The following is a 17,333-nucleotide window of genomic DNA, read 5'->3' as shown; positions in this document are numbered from 1 at the left end:
TCCCCATTCTAGATTTTGTCTTGTGCACTTGGCCGTCAACATGTGCCATCACCAGTACCCCAGTGCCCAGATGTTATCTGAAAGCTTCTTTATTTGCATCATCCAGGCACTCAAACCCCGTGTATTCATGCCCTCTCTGATTCAGAGTGCAAGTAAAGTGGGCAGTGTGATGTTTCAGTCACTAGTCCTTCTCAAGCAGCAAGAAAACCAGGCCAATGAGCATATATTCTCTCTGCTTCACACAGTAAAAGGCTTCCCTGTGTGTCTGAACTCCCCGTTTTTACTACTTACCCACAGCTCGTGTGCTCACAGATTTCACTAGGTAAGTATCTGACATGCAGGAACCTATGGAGCACCAAAAGCAGGTTTTATTCCTAGTTTACCAGTCACCCATGATAAATATTGTTCCGTGAGTACAACTAGAAGGGAAAAAATCTCATAAACCAGGCTTAGTTAGATACTTCATTTTCTAAAATATTTCAATTAAATACCAAATAGTGTTAATTGCAAATGGTTCTCCAGGTCCAACGCTGATCCTCCTGCTAGCTACCCTGTCTGTCCATTTATACTGCAAAGCTTGGCACTTACACCAAGCTGTGGTTCTTTCCATCTCCACACAGTGCAGGCTTAAAAGGACGCGTTGCTTCTGAGGAGAGCCATCACAATTTCAACTAAACATTTAGAAGCACTAAAAAAAAAACACACATTTTTTGCCTTTCCCAAAAGCTAATGAGAAGCAACACCACTGCCCAACAGGCTGTTATGTGCTGCACATACACTGGTGAGAAAATTCACTCCCAGGGCCTTGGTCTGGTCTGGATGGCCGAGGCTCCCAGGACTGATGTCCCCCCACAGGGTGCCCTGACCACAGGGTGCCCTGACCATGGTGTAGACAGTCCTGGTCTGTACCACCCAATTCACATACCACTACATCCCAGACAGAAGTGGGCTAACCCTACAAGACAGGGCGATTTCTCTCCCCCAGCCCCCTGCTTCTCATGCTGCCTCGTGCACAGACATGCACGCAACCAGCGTGTCTGGTAGCTGGACCAGGCTTACAACCTTACCAGCAAACCTCAGACCTCTCACAGTCTCCTCAGGCACTGGCTTCCATCTCCTGGTTCCTCAGTAGCCAACTTTCAGACCCTCTGTTCCTCTTCAGTATCGGGCCCAGGTTTGCAGCCTCTTGATCACTTGGTGCCTGTACCTCTCATCCTGTTTTTTGGCTAATCTGTCTCGATATTTGCTGGTGATTACGCACTGATTTATGTACCCATGCAATATGCACTCCAGTCTCTCCAGCTGCTGGCACACGGCCCCTGTGATCAGAGGTCCAGGATGACCTTCGTACACACACATGCACACAGGGAAAGTTAGCAAAGGAGTTTAATGAGAAGACAGGGCAGGCTGCACTCATCAGGTGCAGGGCTTGGCCAGGCATGACCAACCTGTTTACATGTGATCAGCGTCGTTTTCCCCCTTATCTCTCTATTTTCCCACCACTTTTCTTCTCCAGAACAACTTGATCTTTTGTTTTGTCCTCTAAAAGTGCCATGGTAAGCCTTGTACAATCCCGAGATGCTCTTCCCTACATCCTAAGGAGTCCCACAGCTCCTAGGCAGCACCCACCCTCTCTTGGAGTCTGCAAGGTGCTCCAGAAAGCCTCCCCCATTTACTCACGGTGACAGGTCTCGCTCCTGGTCCGTGGGGATCTGCTGTGTGTGTGAGATGTGCCTCCAGCCAGCTAACCCGCCAGCACTCCCCAGCTTCAGCTATTTCATGGAGCAGCTGCTAGTGCTCCAGTTAGAGTATTTTCGTGGTACGGTTTCAAAAGACTTTTATGTTTATCACACATGTAAATGTTTTTATAAAATCAGTTGAGAGACTTTATGGAGTGTTTCAGGCTGTTGGAGAACTTTGAGATGTAAACAGGAGTTTTATCTCGGGCTCTGAGCAGTTTATGCATTCAATTAGACAACTGTGAAAGCAAGGCTTGGATTCTTTTCATCTGGATTTCAAGAGGAAAAGTGAGCAGCCAGCATTAGCTGTACGGAAGGAGCTTCCACAGTTCTGTGGGGTAAGGTTTTATAGGCAGCTAGGTTGGAAATAGTATCAGAACATGCCAAACATCTGCTCAAAGTGCTTCATGTGAATTAAGCTGTTCCACAACAAACCAGTGACTTCATTTGTCTTTGCTTCTTGGTTTGGTAGAGCGATGGATTTTCACTCAGATTATTTTTTTGTTTTGTTTTCTGGGGTTGTTTTTGAGCATGAGGAAAAAAAGGCTGCACAGATTAGTCTTTTAAATGTTCTATTAAACAAGATGCATACAGATTTCATGGTATTACACTTCATGTCACCTGCAGTAAAGGGGAAGACCGGCTTGTTTTCATTCCTCAGCTCACTCTCAAGGAGTTCTACAGAAGTTCTACATTCATAATGTATTTTTTATGACTGCCAGCTTTCTGTCTTCTCTATTCATCAACACAACGGAGGCGAGCTCTAAACCTGTCCTACCTCACTTCCCTCTAAGTGACAGCTCAAAAATTGTGCAATAATCCACCTGAACAGACAAGAGGATCCACTTTACAGAAGAAGCATGGGTTGGGTCATCTTGCATAATTAATTACAGAAAATTATCAGATTCTCCCAGTGAACCCTCATTCTCACACTGTACTGCCTTGGGCCGTTTTTACTCCTCCAAGTGACCAGGCACGAACGGATCCAGAGATAATGAGTGTTTTTCATTAAAATTGCATAGAATAACCACCATGTAAATCTCATAACAAAAGCCACAAGTGTTCAAAGCTTGTCTGTGTGACTCCATACATCAGTATCCAGGGCAGAGCCACCAGTCCTCAGCCCTGGTGCTGATGCTTCACTACGAGACAGATTTTCTGGACTCTCTTCAGGAAGGAAGGATTCAGTGGGAACTTCTTCAGGTGCTACATGTTCTAACCTCTTCCACAGCATTTGTAAATGAGAGATTAATGGATAATTTTTAAGGCTTATCGCTCCTGATTATTTTTCTCTGAATCATTCCAACCACGCTCACGTAATGCACTGAACTGACATGACTTTATTTTTCAGCATCACCTACTTGAAGTTCTCTTTACCCACAGCTGTGAATCTCACACTTCCACTACTCCTTCTCTCACATTCCTTGTCACTTCCCTCTGTTTCTTCTGGGGTGTCCCTCTGCTCCAACGTTGTTCTGAAAGGCAGAATAAAATCCGCTTGTCCAGGGGACAAGTCAGGAAATGTGGCATCAATATACTTTTGAAAAGCTTCTCTTGTTGCTTGTATTTCATTTTCCAGGCTGTCCTTCCACGCTGTCATCTTTTCCAGCTTTTGCATGAGAGTCTTTACCTGTTCTTCTGCTGCTTTCAGCGTAGCCATCACTTTTTCCAGCTCATCAAGATGTAGGATCTCTGCTTCTTTGAGCTGCTTTTCAATCTCAATCTGATTCTCTTTTTGTTTGATGCTCAGGGCAATATTCATCTCATTACATTTTTCTTTGTTTAATTGATCTATTCTCTTACGATACAGTGCCTCAGCTAACAGGCTTTCTTCTTTGAGTTGCTCTAGGTGCTTTCTATTAAAAAAAAAAAAAAAAAAAAAAAAGGAAGAAAGGAAGAGAAAAATGGCAGAGAACACCTGCTATTAAATATTATTAAAAAGAAAACAATTTAAGTCTATCCTAAAAACCTTTCTTATTCGACTACAAATATACATGAAATCAGAATTTATGTAACAAAACAGTGTAAAAGAAGGACACTGGTAATAGAGAAGGGTAGCTGGTATCCAGCTGCAGAAGATTCTGTTTCTGCAATTGCCTCCAGTGATATTTTAATCACGATTACTTCCAGATGAAAAATATAACTGAAAGGACTAGTGTTACATGCTTCATTCAGGTCTCTCTTTGAGCTGGCATTTAAGTTCACACTAATTTTCAAATAGAGATTTAGCAGTTCTGCCCCCACGGTAAAAATGCTATCTTGAAGTGAAATCTGAGAGCTGATTTCTAGACTACAGATTCATCCACAATTTTTGATTAGGTTGTCCTGACAACATTTTTGTACAAGCAGGTCAGTAATAAAGGGCAGAATGTATAAGCCAAAATATTACGGGTGCTGTTCACCAGAGCTGGTGTTCTACTAACATGAGAATTAAAGAGGCTAACTAGTTTATGCAGAATGTGATTTCTCTCTGCCAGGAAGGGCAGGTGTTAATAGTGAAAATGAAGGTACTATGAAGGTACTATGTAGTGGATCAAAATTTGAGTGTGACTCTGTCCAGAAAAAGTAAAAAAAAAAATAAAAATCTTAAAATGGAACACTCTGGAAGAACCAATCTTTTCACTATGAAACTATAGTTATTTTGTCATTTGTGCTCTCAAAAATGAAATGCATTCATTTTTGTGTATTGGGGTGTATTACTATTACAAAATCAAAACTGTTTGATTCACAAAACTTTTTCTATATTTGTATATCCTGCTCCACCCTGCAGATCTCCTTAGAAACACTTTTTTTTTCCCCTCCAGTTTTGCACAGTTGTCAAGAATGGCACAACAGGCACATGACCCATTTCCAATTGACTGCAAATGAGATATAAAAAGCAAAACTTTGGGGTCCTCAATTTGATTTAGGATACTTGCATTTAGGAATAAAAATACGTTTCACTTTTACATGGAGTCAGTGAGGCAGAGAGAGCCTAGGACTCTTGCTAGTCACTTGATATTTCCAAGTAGCTTTTTTTTTCTGAAGAGTCTATTGATCTTTTCCTAGAAGACCTGCTACACTGACGAATTTTTTGTTGTTTCCTTTAGCACATCCACCAGCCGAGTCAGGGGAAACACTAAAAGCACCTGTGATGCCTGGCTGCTTCGTTCAGTGCTGCCTCCCGCTCCTGCTTCCTGGCTTCTGCCACTGCTTGAATCTTCTCCTGCGCGCACTCCATCAGGGCGCACCGCAGCCTGTGCGCCATGCGCTGCTCTGCAGCTTCGGCCTCCCTCCTCTGCTGCTCCTCCATGTACTGCTGCATCTCTGCCTTCGCCTTCCTCACCGCTTCCTTGAGTAAAGCGAAAAGTAGGTGTGAGCGGCAGGATTGTTCAGTCGTCTTCAAGCAAAGCCCGGCAAAACAACAAACAGCCTTCAGGGAAACATTACAGGGCAAGTGCAGTGCCTCCTTGCAGGGTCTTAGCTTACGAGTGGCCAGAGCTTAGTCAGCAGCTCAGGACTGTGGTGTAACAGGGGTAACAGTAACTAACACACTGCAATACATGCAACCCAAATAAAATGTTGGGGCTGTTTTTTAAATGTTTTTAAACGTTCGGGTATCCTTATGACTGCCTGGTGCCAGATCTGGAAGTGAAAACTGCCATTTTAGTACCATGCTTTCCACAAAGCTTCCCAGTTTCATGCCCTCTGCTTCCACGCAGCCCCCCTCAACACATCAGTCCCATTGGATATCTGTGTAATGCCTTGCTTGGCATTAAAAGTGCTTCTCTGCATCTTTGATCTCCAGCAAACAGGGCACTAACGCTCTTGCTCTGTCCTTAAGAGCATCATTCCACATCATCCATGCGTTCAGCTTAAGGCACTAAAAGGCACTGATAGATTTTTTGTTTCAGCTGTAGAATTCTGCCTCTGCTCTGCACTTGTACTGTTTGTATGGGAAAAAAAAAAAAAAAAAAAAAGCTCATGTTCAGACCCTGAGCACTCAGGTCTGCAAAGATATGTAATAGGCTTATGGCAAGTAATTGAATGGTTAAACACAAGGAACCCAGCCTCTGCCAACTATTGTTGGCAAGTGCTGTGACAGCAAAAGACAGAGCTGCCTTGGAAAGCAGCTCCATAAAAAGAACTCTGCCAGAAACTTCAGACCACTGTAAACCTCGCTGCTTTTGCTCTTGAAATGCCAAGCACACTGCTTTGACTGTCTGCAGCATAAACAGCTAGCTGTTTAGAAACTTGCACACGATAAAATTCCGAAGGAAAACGCTCCAGCGAGCGATTCCCTGGGGGCACCTCATCCACTGGCAGGTGCTGAGCAGTGCCTGGCCGAGGAGCTCGTGGATGCTGTGTCTTTGAGTCTTCTCCCAGACATCCAAAGAGCCATATAAAGCATGTGCTAAGTGTATATAGAAATATAAAGCTGCACTTGGTGTGCTTAATTTAGAAATATACATATGCTAGCAGTTTTCCTTCTCCTCCGCACCATTTAGGCTCCAAGTTCAGTAAATCAGATAAATATCTAGCTTTACAGGTACAAAGCTTCAGAACAGAGTTAAAGTTAAGCCTGTATTTAACTGCCCTTTAACAGGCACCTCATCAGCTTAAGCAGCTAGGGCCGTAGTATGGGAAATTTCCGACAGGGCCCACAAACTTCATTCAATTACAGAAAAAAGTGAAACATGCTGAAACTGAACTAAAAATCCAGCTAGCCCAAGCTCACATCCCACCTGGCACAAAGGAAACCCAGTCATTTTTCAGGCCAACCACTTCACCTGACGTTGGAGTTCAAACCTCAAATGAATGAAGGTCTTGGGTATGGCAAGCATCAGAAATACGTATATTTTAACGTGGAATGACATTCCTGGTTGTCAAAAAATGATTTTGTCATGATGGCTACTTCCGAGATAATAAAAGCAAAGCAGTTCATACCCTTATTTCCTTTCCAAGTTTTTGTTTAAGGTCTTGTACAAATGTATTGTGGTTAGCGGCTGCCTCTTTGAGAGCTTTATCCACTGCATCTTCTTTGTGCATTTCAGCCTTTAAAAGAAGTTATTATGTAAGTATAGCTGCTCGTGCTCTACTAATGTCCTATTAAGATAAAGCAGAGGTTATGTAATCAATAGTTCTGTATTTTCTCTTTAAAAAATCAGGGCAAGTTAAATTTAAAGCCAGACAGCAAAGCGCATTTTGGCCCCTCTGGCAATTTAATAAGAGCATCTCATTTAACATTTTAACATCTTGTTAAAAATGTGCTCAACAGCAATAGCATTGAGCTGCCACCATACGTACGTATAACACAAAGGGCAGTTTCAGAGTCTTACACAGCACTGTGGGGAACAGCGTTACCAACCATTAACTTTTGTGCTTTTTAAAGGCCGTTTTCTGGCCAGATGTAAAATTTGGTGTTGATTCAGAGTAGGCTTTGTTGGGATCAGAAACTGGGGAAATATGTGCACAGAGAAATCTGTGAGCAAAGGATGAGCAGAAATTAATGACAGCTCTGTAGGAGTGACCTCAGAGGTCTCTATTAACTGTCCTTATGCTAGAGCAATTATTCCAAAACATCGTTGTCATTTAAATGACAATGGTGCAATTTAATTTACCTGAGACCAAAGTTCAGCTTTCATTTTTTCGATGCGCTCTTGTATCTCTGTTTCCTTCCTTTCATGCTGCTCTTGTTGAATGCTCGCTCCAATCTCTGTACAACCAACAGAAGCGAATCATGCTCAGTAAACAAATGGATGCTGAAAACTCTGCCCTGGCCCCTTTGGTCCCACAGATAAACACCACAACACTAAAAGGCTGAAACCCAAGCACTTTCATTTCACATATATTTATGTACTGGTAAATATATTATTGCTTGTGTAGTTCCACAAATGTAATTATAGAAATTTGGCTTTAACAAAGGGCCTTGCCCATGGGGTTAGGATAGGAAACACAAAAAGACTTAGGTCCTTGGCACAGGACTTCAGAATAATTCAGTCTTCTTTCTGAAGGTGCTAATTTGAACTTCTCAAAGCTGAGGAAGGTGCTCAGGTGCCTTCGTGCCACTCCTTGGGGCACATGACAAATATTCCTAGGTGGACATTTTTTGGGTGTTTGGAACAGGGCATGCACATACAAAACTCCTTCTCTGTCTTTGAGGCTGCTGTGCTCATGCAAGACAAGACCCAAGGAAGACCAAGTGCTGCGGGAGCACAGTGAATCCCTTCTGCAAAGGGGGACTGGAGCAGCATGGAAGCGTGCCAAGCTGCTTCACAGGGTCCAAAACACCAACTGCTTCCTTTAATACAGATGGAGTCTAAATAAAATAAATACCAGCACCACCATCTCTTGCTGCAGACACACTATGAAAGAAAGTAGGTAGCTCTTCTAACGTATTCTAAAGAATGGTCTTCAGCACTGGTGGTTGCCCCCCAGAGGAGAAGCTGCTGCAGAGGGAAGTGGGTAAAGTTGACTTTCTGTAACCCCAAACTCCCCCCCAAAAGTGGGATTTCAGATCCTCCCCTCCTACTCGGTGCCTGGCCTGAGCACTGCTTTGGATCCCATTCTCCGTGCTTAGTGGAGCTAAGAGTCACATACTGTTACCCTGCGTTATTAGAAGAACGAAAAAGCACCAGAGCCACGAGACCAAGCTCTCAAACAGCCACTGGAGGGCTGAGTCTTGACATCAGTCTTCTTCCCCACTCCGCTTCTTGGGTGGGCAGAGCCCTTTTGTGGAGCTCACATGAAGCACACGCGGAATGGCAGCAGGATGGGGCACAGGGGCCAAGTGACTGCAATCAGCAAACTGAACAAGTCCAACAAGGCAGAAACCTTACCGAGCATGCTGGGCCCTGCCTGCATCGCTTTGCCCCAGTCCGATACGCTAAGCAGCAGCGAGAAAATAACCTAAGAAGACTTTCTGTGGCCTTCTGCATGTGGTTTACGTTGTGTATGTCAACACAGGGCTGAGGATTTGTCTCCTGAGGAATGTCCGGCATTCACCCAGTCCCTGGGGCTCTCAGCACACGGATCGATGATTTCTTGGCATTGTTTAAAGCACAAACCAAGCATACTCCTTGTGCACCACACGGTGATTAAAATGCACAATATAATTTCTACAAAACTTTACACCAGTGATCAGAAACCTCTAGGATAATTCGGCATAGCGTATGAAGGTGCTGCAGGCTCCTGTTAGATCCTCAGACATGGGACTCCCGCCACACGCTTCCCCTCCTCATTTTGTGGTGCCAGAAAAATCAACCCACAGCTCTGGAGCGTGTTCCTATCAGCACAGCATGCTTCGGAGAGGTTTGTCAGCTGCTTACCTCTTTCCAAAAATTAAGACAATAATTATGCTTATTTTTATTTTTCAAGTTGTGCAATGTGTAACAGAAGACGGAGATTTAGGATAACTATGCTAAAACTAGCAAGATGAAGGATATTTTTGGTCCTTATTCCATCAAAACTCTTTGTTGACTTAAATACAGTTTGAACCTGGGCTCTTTAGAGGCTCAAGCGATGGTCAGCTGCCAGAATCAGGTGTGAGAAGTTAGGAATCGGGTTTAAACATCCCAGCTGTGTCCTGTTGAAAGATGAGGGGATGATCTTTGCAAATGCCAGACAGGCGTAGTTCTTTCCAAAGTATGTGAGCTTTGAAAAACATTTGCAAAGTCTTACAGCGAATTCTGTTTTGCACCTCATTATGCACAAATCTGAGTGCGTTCATGCACCACAGGACAGCTGACCCCGCCTCCCTCTGAACACGCAGCATTTATTTATGTTCAGGAGGTCAGTGCAGTTTCCTTACCAAGATTCGGGTGCCTTCAGGACTCTCAACAACACGTGGATACTGCCACACTTGGAGTTTTCCTAAATCTGAGCTCGCCAGGAAAGGAATTCAGAAACTCACCCAGTATATCACGATGAGTGTAATACCGTGTCCTGAAGGGCTTATACTCCCGGATCCGATCAAAAGTGGCGTTAGAAGGCGGCGGTGGTATTATTTTTGAACATACAGCGCAACAAACAAAAGACTCCAGATCCGGACTTCTAATCATTGTGGTGTTCTAAGATCTTTCTGTAACACACTCACGAAAACACCAGGGCTCTGCTCCAGAGAGATCTCTTGCTCGCAGGCGAAACGCTTCTTGTTGCTACAGACAACACGCAAGCCAGAGAAGGGAGACAAATCACCGGCTGGTGTTTTGTATTATATGAAGCTTTTGCCTTCAGATTCAGACTCGCGCATGCTGAGAGCTCGGTGGCAGGCGGGTGCTGCAGGCAGATGATGAGGGAGGCTGGTATGAGGTGACCCCTTTCAGCCCCGAGGCGTAGCAACTGTTACCAGGCGGGACTCGGTGCTCACAAAGCTCCGGCAGCGGGCTCAGGCTCTGTAGTGCCTTTTTTCGTTGTCGAATTTCCACGATTCCTGAACAAACCGTGTCCTCGGAGGAGGTTTGAGGAGCAGAAGAACAGCCACTGCTTCAGATGTTTTAATCATAGCGTGTTGTTGCCCTTACTGGTAAAGATGTGAAAGCAGAGATGATGAGGGACTGGCAAAAGCTGAAAAAGCCTCTGCCCAGGAAATCATTTTGTTGCAGTTCCTGTCAAGCCAGCTATCATGCCTTGTAAATATTTACTGCTATACTGAAAACTAAATTCAGAATCAGGGAGAAAACAGAGAAAACAAGGAGAAAACAGGGAGAAACAGGGCAAAAGAGGCTGTATCAGTGCTGTTTACTTACCCTCCAGATGCATAAGGGGAACTGTCCTGTTAAAGTGAACAAATTGTTACTGATGTAGTTTTGTTTGGTGTATTTTTTTCACTTAAATCCCAATTCACACACAGTTTTTATGTGCATAAATAGCATTAAGAGTCACCTGTGCAACAGCTACCACAAATAAATACAGAGAAGATACTTGAAAATATGAACAAGTCTCAATATTAATCCTTCCTCCAGTCTGGCCACCAAACATACAAGACTCGTGAATTTTAATGATCTGAAGGGAGCTAAAATCCTGTGTAACCCTTTTTACAAGGCTATTTGTAATGATCCATCACATCCTACCCCCAAAAACATATTTTACAGGTTATGCAGAGCATCTGATAGTTCTGGGTATTTAATCAATTTACCAGGAAATTCTTTCACCCATCACAAGGCAGGTAGTCTGCTCACCTGCAAGCCTTTGGATATGTCCCAGAGCCTTGCTGTTGTGATGTTTCTAGGCTCACGAAGGGGAATATGCTTTTAAAGGCTGCAAAATGCTTTTATACAGCTTCATCAAAGGCAGAGCTCACTTCCCTTCCTGCGAGGGAAGCAGCTAAACCAAGGCCAAGCTGAACTTTGGATACCGATAATTATAAAACATGGGCAGGAAGAAAAACAGCGAGGCTCAAAACAAAGGATTTAGATGGAGACAGAGAAATCCCACAGAGCTACCGCTGTACCTCAAGGCAGCTGGTCACCTTTTTGTTATCTTCAATTAAAAAAAAAAAACACAACACAAACAAACCACTTTCCAAACAAAACAAAACAGAAACAAGTCCCAGAACAGGAAAGCAGATGCCCTTCACATCTTCTTTCTTCTTTGGCCTGACAGAAGCCACCTTGGCCAGAAGGGTTCAACAAGGAGGACTCTCGAGTTCTTGGCCACCTGTGGTGACGGTGTAAATAAGAGTTGCTGAACGGAAAAAACGCGACCAGAACAGTAGTAAGGGTGTGAGGTGGAAAGGGCCCGGCCTGGCACGCAGCCTCCCACCACGTGCTCTGCCTAGGAAGCTTCTGACACACCGACGTCGCTGGAGAAGCGAAGAAGGCCTCAATGCTGCAGCAGGAAAGTACCCACCCGTACAGTTGGCTCAAGGCGAAGGGAAGCAGGAAAGCTCATGCTGGGCAGCCTCACGTGCTAAGGAAACACCACAACTACTACCTGCCCTGCAGCCACCCTCACAGAGGCACCATTTGATAAAGATCTCTATCAGATCTCTCTTGCTTTAGAATTATTTTACTTTTAGCACTGCCATTATCAACTGTCAGCAGGTCAAGAGACCAACTTTTGCTTTTCACACAGTGCACTATATCCTCGTGCTTAAAAAATAAAAGACAAAGCCCCGCTTTCACTTAAGGAAAGAGAAATGACTTGAACCATTATATGAATTTATGAGGCATTTACCAGTCTAGACTGCACATCCAAGTTAATCGTGTCTCTTCTAACATACTGTGGAGATTGCAGATGACAATTCTTAAAACCAGTTTTATGTGTGTGTATATCATAATTACAATTTATTTGTACAGGCGCAGTATTTTATAATGGCACCTCAATTGGATTAAATGCCAACAGAGATATTTAAGCATTATTTTAGTGGGGAGATGAAAAAACAGTAGTTGCCTCGAAAAGTTCTGTGAACACTTTGCTTCTTTCCTTCCTTACGTCATCAGTCCCACTTGGAAGTTTTCCTCCTCATGTATCTGGACCCCTCACTGTCGACTGCTTCATAGAGCTCCTTTTTATTCTCTGCTGTTGCGTGCAAGTAACCAAGGTAGGCCACGCAGAGGGTAATTGCTACGAGCCCGAATGCCATCACAGGTTTGTTCTGACAAGAAAAAAAAAAATGCATTTTAAATTACATTTTTCATTCACCACAAACATTACGTTCTTCAATCTCAGCTTACAAATCAAAGAGTGAACTACTGTGATGTCTGCAACAATTACCATGCCTTCCTTCAGACTACTCCAAATGGCTTTGATCAGCAGCAAGAAGAGAGACACAATTTTCACAAGGCACAATGAATTCCCTCTGAAAAAAAGAGGGCTCTCCATTTCTGGAACATCCCAGAACATCCCACTGCCAGTGCACAGGTCCCTGTGCTGCTTGAGCATGGATGAACTGGCCACAGCCAATTTCTAAGGGTAACTACTACAGACCTCTACCAGAATTTATCTGGATATACTGCTGGGACAACACACTCCACTCCTGCCAAGTAACCTTGATTACATTTTTCTAGAACAAATCACTTATCATCACCAGATCTATTTTTATTATGTGCACAAAATTTCATCAGAGCTAACAATACTAGTAGATTTTCTAACAGCACAGAACCAGGTGACTCAGTCCAACAAAATGTGTGAAATAACTTATGCTACCTCTGGTCAACCAAGATGAAACTGACTATTTTACAAACAATTAAATTAACTCATTTAATAAATGAAAGAAAAACTGCATATACATGGACGGTAATAGAGTTTTATGAAGGATATAAGAAAGCGCACCAGAATTTTGGATTCCTGAAACTTTTGGCATATTAAAAACAGAGAAAAAGAAAAATCCAAAATAATGAAAAGCTACCCAAAAGCCCCTCCTTTCATATCAAAAAGTTTCCATTTTCTAATTTCTTCCTTTTCAAATATTAAAAAGGACTGCTGTGACTTAACCCGTCAAATCACGAGTAGTGACAAATTATTTTCTTCCTGAAGTAACTCAACTAGGTACTAAATAATCAGACAACGTAATAGTGAAATAAAAGCTGGAATAAACAATGCAAATTCTGGGCTCTTAACAATCAGAGTGGAAAAAAAGCAAAAATATTTTTAGTTATGTTACTGGGTGGTTTGCATAACAAGAGAGTTATATAATGCACAAAGCACTGCAATTATTATTTTAAAGCAAACGTGTCTCTCTAAGCACATTTAGTTTCTCTCCGAATAAGCCTCTTACAGGTTTGATGAAAAGCTCGGGGTTCACAGCTCGGAACAACATAGTTGTCTGAACACCCCTCAATCCTGGATTCCTCCCTTTGGGTTTTTCATTCTCATTCAGAGGTTTACTGGAAGACATTGTAATTGATGTTGAACACTTCCTAAAAACAGAACGAAAAATAAACGTCATTTGCATTTTAGAAATAATAATAGAAATACACTGAGCATGACTGCTCACTCTGCTTAGCTTGTCTTCTTCCATTGTGAATTTTAATGTGTTTACGTAATACTGACTGCTTCTGGTGTTAGGTCTAAGATTCCCTGCTTAAGCACACTGATTTTCAATCTTGTCAAATTTGCACATCCTAAAACACACCTCTGGCAGCGTGTAGTTTTATATACTAAATGCATGCCTGGGCTTGTTTTTGTTTCTTACCTTTGGCTAACGCGTTAGCTACCTGCACCCCTAGCACCAGCCTACAAAACACAGTCCGAAAGAACCTTGAAAGAGCTTTGCCACGAGAAACAGTGTCATGGCAGATTGTTTTATTTTTTATTTTTTTAATCTCACGGGTGACAGGACAGCCGGTGTGGGGCCACCCCAGCGAGGCAGCCAGCCCCCCCCCCCCCCCCCCAAGGAGCCCCCGGTCTCATTTCCAAGCACAAGGGCACGTCAGACTCGGCGAGAGGCCACCACCAGACCCTCGGCCAGGGTCTTCTCAAGAAAAATAAATAAATAAAATAATAAAAACCCTGTTGGAAGCGACGCCCCTCAGCGGCCCCTCACGCGGCGGCGGGCGGCCGTTAACGGCCACCTTCCCCCGCCCTTCCCCCACCGCTCACCTCCCGCCGCTGCCGGGGCCCTCCCGGGGCGGGAGGGGGGAGCGGGGCGCGCATGCGCGCTCGCGCCCCCTGCGGGGCGGAGGCCGCCACGCGTCCCCTGAGGGCTGGGGTGGGGGGGACACAAAATGGCGGCCCCAAACCCTCCCCAAATTCCCCTCTATCGCCCCGATCGGGAATCACACGTGCCTCTGGAAGTGCAGTCCGTCTGAGCAGGAAAAAAAAAAAATAAAGTTTTGATTAAAGCTTCCCCTTTCTGTTATTTGGATCCACAATTTAGATTTTGGGCACCCCAGTGCACTGCGCTGCGGTGTTTTGTTAAAATTATCCATATTAAGCTTCCATGGTGAAAATAGGCAGGCAGAAATGCAGTGTGATGCTTAACATTGAAGTTTTGGTATCAGGAGAGAATTCAGTGGTTAATATCTGTGTTTTCTGTCAACATTTAATTCACAATATACCATCTGCTAATCTCATAGCTATTGTTTTGGCACCATATGCCGCACAGCTGATTTTGTTCAGAAACCACTGAGTAGAAAAAAAAAAAGTCACTCTGAGTGAAGATGATTGCTCTCACTTGTTTTGGTTCATGTGTAATTTAAAGAAGCTAATACCAAGTTTTAACATGACCCTTGTGTTTTGGGGGGTATCTTGCTTTCTTGAGGTAAATCAGAGTTTTTACAGTACTGCAGGAGACATTCTGCATAGATCTCCAAAGTAATCGACACGTTTTACGTGGGGACACAAAACTTTTACATCGCCACCATGAGACATGCTCCCTTATCAGCACATGCACCCCTTCACAGCAGGTCACGCCATTGACTGACCGCATCCATGCAGATAAAACTCCTGTCTCAAAGTCAGCCTGGGCCATTATAATATTTTCCAGGTCGTGGTAGGATGGGTTTATGCCAGAAAGTGCAGCCACTTGGCCATGCAGACAGATTGTTAGGCTGCTGGTACTTCTCTGGCGCTTCCCATCTTTCCTATAAGGGGCAGGTAGGTCCCACAGACATCGCTGATGGGGGAAGAAAGCACACACTGTACCAAGAACACCTCTGACTGGAGGGAAATTGTTCTCCATAGGATGAGTTTTGGGATGAAGCATTATGCATACAAAGAGAGGGGCTGAGAAATGGGGTTGGGCTTTGGTGTGAGTGCTGGTGCTCAGCATGCATTATGCAGGTGCTGAATATACAAATTAGCTCTGCAGTGGAGGGAGGCTCGGGCTGCTTGCTGTTTCTAGTTTTGCTCCATGGCTGTGGAAAAGTGTTTTATTTTGTCTGCAGTGTGAATATTATGTTGGTGTATGACACTTCAGGATGTTGAAAAGCTCTGTCCATCAATGCTTATAAAGCTGTCTGGCATCTTTTTTTATAGAAGGTGTTCTTTAAAGGGTAGAACTGTAAACATCTGTGGTATTTCTGAGTCCTTACAAGTCAGCCATCATCTTATTATCTGAGTATCTCTCCTGTAAAGTCAACGCACACACACAAACCCTCCTTTTCAAAATCCAAGGCTGTTACTGAGATTTATTTTCCTTTTAAGCGAATTCCTTCGGGATTTCGCTTTCCCTATTGTGCTGTGTGCTGTGGCCATTCAGAACTTAATAGCAGCTCCTGCTTTTCCCGAGACTCGCATCCCCTTATCGTTTGAGCCGCAGAAGTCTCTGTGGAGGACAGAAGGGATCTGATAGCGCAACCCGCAGACATGGTTAGCATGCAGTAGCCAGCCTAATGCAGCACTCGGCACGGCGGCCTGCGCCTTTGCTGATTCACCTCACAGCTCCTACTCCTTTCAAGTGCCACACAAAGGGGAGAGCTCTGCGCTGTCTTCCAAATGAAGATAGGATGCCTCAAGCTGCCGATAAGCTTCGCCCTGTTTTAGAGACACACGGCTACAGATCTGCCAGGGACACAGAATTCTTCCTTCTGTATAAACACTGGGACTTCAGCACGGGTGTGACTTGCAGAGAGAGGCAATTTACACCATGAATTTGTTAGGATTTTTATACGTGACTGAGTACTGTGTAAATGCATGCCTGTTTTGCCTGCTTTTTGCAATGTTTTAGACACTGTGAGTTTATATTTTAATTAGAGCTGGCAATTGGGACCTTTTTTTTTTTGGCAGAAAAAGCTAAACAAGTCTGGAGGAAAGGACAGTGGGTGGGAAGGAAAAAAGCAAAAAATTGGGAATTACAGGTACTTCCTCTGCCTTAGTCACTGTTAATGGCAAGGGGAACAATAATTTCACTCATATCGAGGAAATAAATGCTGAAGAAGAAACAAACCGATGTGCAGCTAGACAGAGGTGCCATTGAGAGCTCTCTGTGTGCGCTGCTCAGCTCGTGTCAGTCTCAAGAGCCCTTTCAGCGGCTGCTGCTCATTCGTCTCATCCTCGCTGAAAGAAAGCAGAGTTTTCAGACAGCAGCATGCCTCTGCTGGGCCCCTACCACTGGTGATGCAAAATAGTTTGAAGGCAATAAACTCTTTAAAAATGAGAATCTGTTAAAGGGAATCTTTTGTGTTTCATAGCATTATGTATGTGTCTGTTAAAACACTTGTTAACCAGCTTTGTCTCTAGGAGACAGAAAAATCCCCCAGCCATGCTTGCCAGCCAAGATTCAAGCAATTGTTATTCTTCAGCTACTGATCAAGGTTATAAGTCTGTTGAACTGAATTCAATACAGAAGAGAAAACACATTCAGTTGGGCTCTACTTTCATTAAGGAGTGGGCAAATTGTTTCCAGTTGGGAAAAGAATAAAACAAAAACCCAGACCATCCCCTCTGGAAGGAGAAAGCCAGTTTCTCCTGAAAAGGAGGGGCAGAGAAACATTCACAGAGGTGGGATTTTTCTGTTGCTCAGAGCTGGGCACCCTTCAAGTTGGAGTCAGGGAACGCAGCTCCTGGCAGGACTCTGGAGGGCAGGAATTTCGTAGGTTTAACAGAATAAAATCCATCTGTCTCCGTAATCTGTGTGCTTTTTGACTTTCTGCACCTTAGAGTTGTCTTTTTAAATACAAATATCACCGCATACCGAAACACATCGCGGAGCAGCAGTGCCTAACATTTATG

At 43.9% G+C, this 17,333-nt stretch overlaps 2 protein-coding genes across 6 annotated transcripts; both read right to left on the bottom strand.

Annotated features, from left to right (window-relative positions):
- Positions 1 to 1,376: 1,376 nt before the first annotated feature.
- On the bottom strand, positions 1,377 to 11,229 carry C3H6orf163 (chromosome 3 C6orf163 homolog). 4 transcript variants are annotated; one of them, XM_032185392.1, is made up of 6 exons: positions 10,898 to 11,229; positions 10,466 to 10,491; positions 7,340 to 7,434; positions 6,666 to 6,773; positions 4,868 to 5,070; positions 1,377 to 3,595 (listed from the first exon to the last, which is right to left on the bottom strand). In XM_032185392.1, exons 2-6 carry the CDS (start codon positions 10,476 to 10,478, stop codon positions 3,097 to 3,099), a joined length of 918 nt encoding a protein of 305 aa, XP_032041283.1. In that variant the 5' UTR covers positions 10,479 to 10,491; positions 10,898 to 11,229; the 3' UTR covers positions 1,377 to 3,096. The 4 variants fall into 4 exon arrangements, 3 of the variants coding, with proteins under 3 accessions (XP_032041283.1, XP_032041281.1, XP_032041282.1); XR_004253129.1 differs by lacking the exons at positions 10,466 to 10,491; positions 10,898 to 11,229 and adding an exon at positions 9,631 to 10,419 and having other exon boundaries at positions 1,578 to 1,588; positions 2,886 to 3,595; XM_032185390.1 differs by lacking the exons at positions 10,466 to 10,491; positions 10,898 to 11,229 and adding an exon at positions 9,631 to 10,419.
- Positions 11,230 to 11,974: 745 nt separating this feature from the next.
- On the bottom strand, positions 11,975 to 14,300 carry SMIM8 (small integral membrane protein 8). 2 transcript variants are annotated; one of them, XM_032185393.1, is made up of 3 exons: positions 14,262 to 14,300; positions 13,438 to 13,579; positions 11,975 to 12,315 (listed from the first exon to the last, which is right to left on the bottom strand). In XM_032185393.1, the coding sequence occupies exons 2-3, from the start codon at positions 13,555 to 13,557 to the stop codon at positions 12,157 to 12,159; spliced, it is 279 nt and encodes a 92-aa protein (XP_032041284.1). In that variant the 5' UTR covers positions 13,558 to 13,579; positions 14,262 to 14,300; the 3' UTR covers positions 11,975 to 12,156. The 2 variants fall into 2 exon arrangements, with proteins under 2 accessions (XP_032041284.1, XP_032041285.1); XM_032185394.1 differs by lacking the exon at positions 14,262 to 14,300 and adding an exon at positions 14,171 to 14,218.
- Positions 14,301 to 17,333: the final 3,033 nt, after the last annotated feature.

The sequence above is a fragment of the Aythya fuligula genome, chromosome 3 (genome assembly GCF_009819795.1).
Source record: "Aythya fuligula isolate bAytFul2 chromosome 3, bAytFul2.pri, whole genome shotgun sequence".
In the NCBI taxonomy this organism is placed as follows: domain Eukaryota; kingdom Metazoa; phylum Chordata; class Aves; order Anseriformes; family Anatidae; genus Aythya; species Aythya fuligula.
Note: the sequence above shows the minus strand (reverse complement) of the source record. Positions and strands in the feature narration are given on the sequence as shown.

Coding starts and splice junctions, on each gene's coding strand:
- C3H6orf163 (XM_032185390.1), bottom strand. CDS start 9,778: ATGATTAGAAGTCCGGATCTGGAGTCTTTTGTTTGTTGCGCTGTATGT. Junction 6,774..7,339: donor AAGCTGAACTTTGGTCTCAG/GTAAATTAAATT, acceptor CTTCTTTTAAAG/GCTGAAATGCACAAAGAAGA. Junction 3,596..4,867: donor GAAGCAGCCAGGCATCACAG/GTGCTTTTAGTG, acceptor TTTTTTTAATAG/AAAGCACCTAGAGCAACTCA.
- SMIM8 (XM_032185393.1), bottom strand. CDS start 13,557: ATGTCTTCCAGTAAACCTCTGAATGAGAATGAAAAACCCAAAGGGAGG. Junction 12,316..13,437: donor CCGAGCTTTTCATCAAACCT/GTAAGAGGCTTA, acceptor TTTTCTTGTCAG/AACAAACCTGTGATGGCATT.